The following is a 6593-nucleotide window of genomic DNA, read 5'->3' on the forward strand; positions in this document are numbered from 1 at the left end:
ACCGCATGATCCAGAGGCTGACCGCTGAGATTGAGAATGCCAAATGCCAGGTAGGATATGAGAAGAGCTCAAATATCCAGCACAGGCAGACGGCAGCACCAGGTCCTTTGCTCCCCAGAAAGACAAAGGCCTCGTCCCAATCAGGCCTCGCAGTGTGCACATGAGGAAGCAGAGACCCAGAGGGCAGGGGCTCCACTACATCAGACAGCATTTGAGTTTGGATGAGCTGTGTCACTGATGATCCCCTTAGCCACTCTCCAATTATCATCAAGGAGAAATGATGAAGAGCCTATCCATCCCCCTTGTGTTTACATCCCATTAACTACCTGGTCATAGGCAGTTTACTTACTTTCTCTCTGAGACTCTCCTTTCCCTGTCCCAGCTCCACCAGCTTGGTCGAGCCAAGCTATGCCATCTCTCATCCTTGTCCTCACATCTCCTTCCCCATAGCGGGCTAAACTGGAGGCCGCCGTGGCTGAGACAGAGCAGCAGGGTGAGGCGGCCATCAGCGATGCACGCTGCAAGCTGGCCGAGCTGGAGGCCGCTCTGCAGAAGGCCAAGCAGGACATGGCCTGCCTGCTCAAGGAGTACCAGGAGGTGATGAACTCCAAGCTGGGCCTGGACATTGAGATCGCCACCTACAGGCGCCTGCTGGAGGGCGAGGAGCACAGGTAGGGCTGAGGAGGACCTTGTAGGATATAGGAGGTAGAGACCCTGGTCCTCTGGGAGTGAATTCCTTGAGCTCAAGTATGAGCTACATCTCTGCCCACCGCTCATACAGGTCAAGCTTCGATAATAACCAAATGCTTATGTGCTCAGCCCACGTTAAATGCTCATTGTAATCCTCACAATCCAATGAGGTGGGTATCATTTTTCTATTCCAAAGATAAGAAAATAGGCTTAGTGTTCAGTGACTACCATGGCCACACAGTTAATAAGTGCAAGAACCAGGACCTGTATCCAAATTATGTGCCTCTGAAATCCATTCTCTTCAAGTATCTTTCCACAGGAGAATGCAGCTTGGCCTGCAATTAGACTTGTAATTGTAAGGACAATGCAATCTATACGCACATAGTAACTCTTCATTGACCACAAGGCTTTTCATACACACTGGTGTATGTGATTTGACTCTTTTCTGTGAGCCTGATCGTACTACAGAGGGTGGGCCAGGTCACTCAGATTGTAGGCAGTGAGTAGAGTTCATAATCTCACCCACCTCTGCTGAAAATCAGAAGATCTTATCTCCATGGTCAGAAAACGAAGAAAGAAAGTCTTTAATGCAAACTTTTGGGGAGCCCTTTCTGCCACTGGGGGTGGGATCTGTACAAAGAACAGCCTTCTCTGTCCCCAAGCAAACATCACCTCAAGGAATCAGCTCAGAGTCAGAACTAACAGAATTTTCTTTCCCCGTAGGCTGTGCGAAGGTGTGGGTGCTGTGAATGTCTGTAAGTATCTGCTTGAAAGCCCCAAGAAAATGGCTTTGCTATTGGGCAAAGCCGAACCCCCTGAACCTAGAATGTTCCCTGACTAGGAGGCAGCCTTTCACCCTCCCCCAGCACCTGCTTCACAGGGGAGCTCTAAGGAAGTTAGGGAAAGCGGGGTTGAGTGCCCTCCCCTGATGGCAATGTGAACTGCAGGCCATGGAAATGTGTCCAGGTGGCTTTGCCCCTCGGGGTTCCCGGAGTTCCCTGGCCCTTCTTGCCCCAGTCCCCTAGAAGGGCTGAGATACTGAGAGGAACAGGGCCTAAGGTATTAACCACTATAACCCTTTGAAGAGGAGGAAGCCCCCGCCATGCGGAAGCCAACAAATTATGGCTTGTCCCCAGGGGTTGGTGAGAACATGGTAGGCCACTCATCCGTCTGGGTCCCTTCTCTTCCCACAGGCGTCAGCAGCTCCCGGGGTGGAGTCACCTGTGGGGGCCTCACGTGTAGCACCACCCCTGGGCGCCAGATTGCTTCTGGCCCCATGGCCACCGGGGGCAGCATCACGGTGATGGCGCCTGACTCCTGCGCCCCCTGTCAGACCCGCTCCACCAGCTTCAGCTGTGGGAGCAGTCGGTCCGTCCGCTTTGCGTAGAGTCCATCCAGGGCCATCTGCATCCACCTGAGCACAGATGGCATGTGAATGTAAAATGTGTGCTTGCTTCTGGAATCTTCCACGTGTTCCTACAGCGGGACAGGCCCTGGGGCCGCTACACCGCTTTCTCTTTTTAGGGAGTTGTTTCCTGGTTCTCTTCTTAGTTTCAGTTAGAGAGTCATTCTCAGCCTTTCACTTAACTCCAATTTGACTCAAAAATACCCGTGGCTAATTTACATTGTTCATCAAGCTCTCTGGGACATTACCAGTAACCCAGGGTGGCTGGACATCATGGGAGCTTGGCCTTCCCTGGTACAAGGAATGACTCTAACCATCCAGCCAGGTCTCCCACAACCTGAGGATCAGAGAGGAAGTGTCCCCCAGTGGCTCCCTCTCCTGGCTGGGAAGGTCTCTGCAGGAAGCACTCCCCCAGTGGTCATTTTTGTGTGTGTAAGGCTTGTCTCTGACTGCCTGCCTGCCTCTGGGTTAACCTATCACAGCCAGGCTCCTCATGTGACCTCCCAGTTGAAAGGCCTATTATGGGAAGGGAATCTTTTGTCTTTGGACAGGTCTTGCTATTCAATGCACTCTATACATTTCAAAGAAAACTCCATGGTTGCTCCAGATCTCTCCCTGCCAGGGCAGGAGGGGTCTGTCCAACACAGAGCAGGTAGGATGGAGAAGGTTAGGCCACTTCCTGGGTCTCCCGCTTGTTACAACTGTTTGTGGGTGGCTTGCCTTCTGGGTTGTCTCAACTGGTGTTTCAATAAATGTTGCTGCAATGCAAGGATATGTGATCTTGTGAACACATTGTGCACCTCCAAATTCTGACACTCGACTCTCTCTTGCTCCATCTCCAACTGGTGAACAATGCAAATTCTTTCCAGCCCCACCCCCCTATGTAATGTTTTCCCAATCCCCCAGTAATTCTGCCTCTTCCTATCCACTTCCCTAGCCTGGCTCCAACTCAGTCCACTCAGGCCTGGACCACAGCTCCAGCTCCCCCATGACCTCTTTCTCCTTGACCCTACCCCACATACCCCCAGCAGCCAGAATCCCATCCCAAACTCATCGCTCTCACTCCCTCCTGCCAGGTTCAAACCCAGCCCATGTGTGTATTCTTTAGGCCAAAGGCAGGCTCCCTCTGTCTCCTCTTTCCCCTCATGCTCCTCAGCCCTGTACAACCCCTCTACCTAGTGCTGATCTTCCTCGATGCGAGCCCCACCCCCCTATGCAGTGTTTTCCCAATCCCCCAGTAATCCCGCCTCTTCCTATCCACTTCCCTAGCCTGGCTCCAACTCAGTCCACTCAGGCCTGGACCACAGCTCCAGCTCCCCGCATGACCTCTTTCTCCTTGACCCTACCCCAGATACCCCCAGCAGCCAGAATCCCATCCCAAACCCATCGTTCTCACTCCCTCCTGCCAGGTTCAAACCCAGCCTATGTGTGTATTCCTTAGGCCAAACGCAGGCTCCCTCTGTCTCCTCTTTCCCCTCATGCTCCTCAGCCCTGTACAACCCCTCTACCTAGTGCTGATCTTCCTCGATGCGAGCTCCACCAATGGAGACAGGTCTGCCCTCTGAAGCTGCCAAGGACCTTCCCATATATATACATAGGCCAACCCACACCCCTCCTCCAATTTGCTTTTGCTCAGTGCTCTCCCGGCTACCTTTTTCCCTCAGGCACACATCCCCTTCCCCCTGCCCCACAGTGTCCAGAACCCTGAGAATCTCTGGTTCTATCTTTGTTGCTCGGAGTCAGCGATGTCATCGGGTTTATCTGAAGCTTGGATCAAACTGGAAGTTCCTGGAGGGCAGGAAGTGTCTCCTCCCGGCTCTGACCCCCAACTAAGTCTCAGGATGGGGCTCCAGGACGTTTCAGGCCTGGGATGGTTAGATGAACTCAGGCAGTTGGTAGAGCAGGAAGTAATGATATCAGCCCTCTTGGATTCACCTCCATTTCTCCATTAGAACAGATTGGCTGTCACTATTCCAGGCAGATATCCACTTGCCAGTTCCCTTGGCTGCGCCATCTCCCAGCCTTTCCCTGGGTGGAAAAGTTAAGGCCCTGTGCATTCTGATGAATCTTCATGTCGGACCCAAAGGGTTAAAACTGCACTGGAGGCTGCAGCCTCTACTGAGGGCTTAGGCTGCTGCTGTTTGGGGTTTGCTGGTGGACACCAAGTTTCTTACCTTTTCCTCTCCCTTCTCCCACTTCTCTGGGCCTTGAGGACATAATCATCACAATAGGCCCACATTCAATTTAGGGCACCTTATTCATCTGCAGGAAAGGGTAAATCTCAGGCTGAAAGCTCAGGAGATCAAACTTTGAGCATCAGCTCTGCCAGGTCTCAGTGAGACTCTGTGCAAGAAGGGGCCTCCGTGCTTAAAGTATCAGCCTAGAGACCTATGAGATGAACCCTTTTCAGCCCCACCACCTCCTGTGGTTCTGGGTTGCCGGACTGAGTCTGTGCTTGGTAAAAACACCTCGATTGCACCAAGCATGACTAAAATGCCAAATCTGATACCCCCCAATATGACACCATGCATTGAAAAGTCAAACAGCCAGAAGCTTAAAGATATTAATAAGCTTTTTAATAAGTTTCCATGTTTTGTGTGCAGCAGGTCCTGGTGAGACTCCTTCCCCTCCTCAGAGAAGACCTGGTGGCCCCTTGAACCTGATTTTACCCCACTCAAACTTGGTGAAATCCTGATTGTGATGTGCCCAGAATGCAGACCCTCTTAGTCCAGGAAGCAAAAACTAGGGGACCACTATACTAAGAAAATAGCAATCTGCTCAAGATCCCAGAGGTCCAGTGTGCCCCCTGGGGACATATTCTGTAGAATCAGAATGCCTGCATTGCCAGAGAGAACTACTCAAAAGTTTTTCTATGTCTTGAGATCAAATGTATATTCTTGTGGCAAAATATCTTCTACCCACTCAGGTCTTTTTTTTTTTTTTTTTAATCTTTTTTTAAAATCCCAAATAAAATCAAATGGGGGAAGTAGAATTCTTCCTGTAAAACAAGTGAATGAAAGTTACTCAATAGAAACCCCTTTCTTCATCTCATCTCAGCTAGGGGGACACCCTTGCATCAGAGTGGACTCTAAGCAGACTTCCCTAGGCAGAAATTCTTGGGGACTGTCATTTCAGCAGTAGACCAGGGATAGAGTTCCCCCAATCAATTGCCCCATCCAGGCCATCAGGGAAAATGCCCTTGAACCAGAGGTCTGAGTTTTAATTCTGGGTTCCCACACAGGAGGCCTGTATTAACCACCCCGTTAGAAGATCTGTCCAAGATTCTTGGAGAGCAAAAGCTGTGGGAAGATGTTTCTACAAACACTTCCAGGAGGCTCCTTTATGTCAACTTCCATCCCTTATCTCTGGAGTGTCAGACTAATAAGATAGGATCAGTTAGAACCCCTCATCCGGGAGCAATGCTATGAGCTAGGATGTTTCACCTGAAGGAAAAATTGGGTAAGGCAGTGGAAAGTCAATGAACTTTGGCATTGCCTAGACCTTTGTTTGGATCCTGGACTAGCTATGTGACCTGAGTAAAGTTCTTAACTTCTTTGGGCCTTAATTTCTTACCTGTAAAATGAAGATAATAATACTGTTGCTGTGACAGTGAATGGAACACGTACATGATGAGTGAGACGCTTAGCAGCTGCTTGTGAACACAAGCTTCCTTCTCTCTCCTCTTTCACCTTTGTCCCCACCACACCTGGCCTGGGTGGCCCAGACTGGCTCTGATGTCACAGCAATCAGAAGAGAAATGCAAAGAGATGAACCTGATCCTGTGAGTATCAGAGGGAAAGTCACCTCCACAGTCAGAATGATCAGACTCTCCTATTCCTCCTGCCCACGTAAACCAGTGGTTCTCAAATTTCGTTCCTGTGGGAATCAGCTTTTTAAATTTAAATCTTCCTGGGCTCATCCCTGGGTACCTCTCCACACCCCAACCTTGGGATCCTGATGCAGATTGTGGTCTGGAGAGGCACTAAACAATCAGAGATGGGGTGGCGGGGGCATAGGGGGGGCGGGCTGGAAAAACAATGAAGGAGACAGACATTCCTTGGTTACTAAGAGAAAAACTTTAGTCATTGATATTTAATCACTCGCACCGAAAGACAGAAGGAGCCATTAACAGGAATCACCCAAATACAATAAAGTTCCAAACCACCGACAATAAGATTCATAGCCAATTAGCCTCAGTCAGTCTTTTTATACTGGCATATGAATAGTTGGGGGAGGCTCTAGGAACATACGATCTCTCAGATGAAGTGAGGGGCCTCCCAGAGACCCAGCTCCATGTTCCCCACTGCCCCCTTAACGCTGAGGAGATACGCACAGCCCCTCATCAAGGGCAAAGCACAGAGATGCGCCTATGCACTGCCATCTCTCTACCTGGCTCCCTTCCCAGAGGGCCTGGCACGTAGTTGGTCAGTACTTAGTAATTGTCTGCTAGCCTGAAGCAAGTTGGGGAAGAAAATAAGCAGTTTATATCAAAAAGCTT

General features: G+C 50.3%; 1 protein-coding gene across 1 annotated transcript in view; it reads left to right on the forward strand.

Annotated features, from left to right (window-relative positions):
- LOC102883695 (keratin, type II cuticular Hb4) overlaps positions 1-2077 on the forward strand; it is a 25939-nt gene extending 23862 nt beyond the window's left edge. Inside the window, exons 8-10 of the mRNA XM_006904572.1 lie at positions 451-671; positions 1414-1445; positions 1884-2077. Coding sequence (XP_006904634.1) covers positions 451-671; positions 1414-1445; positions 1884-2077 — 447 coding nt within the window. The remainder of the gene's footprint in view (positions 1-450; positions 672-1413; positions 1446-1883) is intronic.
- Positions 2078-6593: the final 4516 nt, after the last annotated feature.

Source organism: Pteropus alecto, unplaced genomic scaffold (assembly GCF_000325575.1).
Source record: "Pteropus alecto unplaced genomic scaffold, ASM32557v1 scaffold220, whole genome shotgun sequence".
NCBI lineage: Eukaryota > Metazoa > Chordata > Mammalia > Chiroptera > Pteropodidae > Pteropus > Pteropus alecto.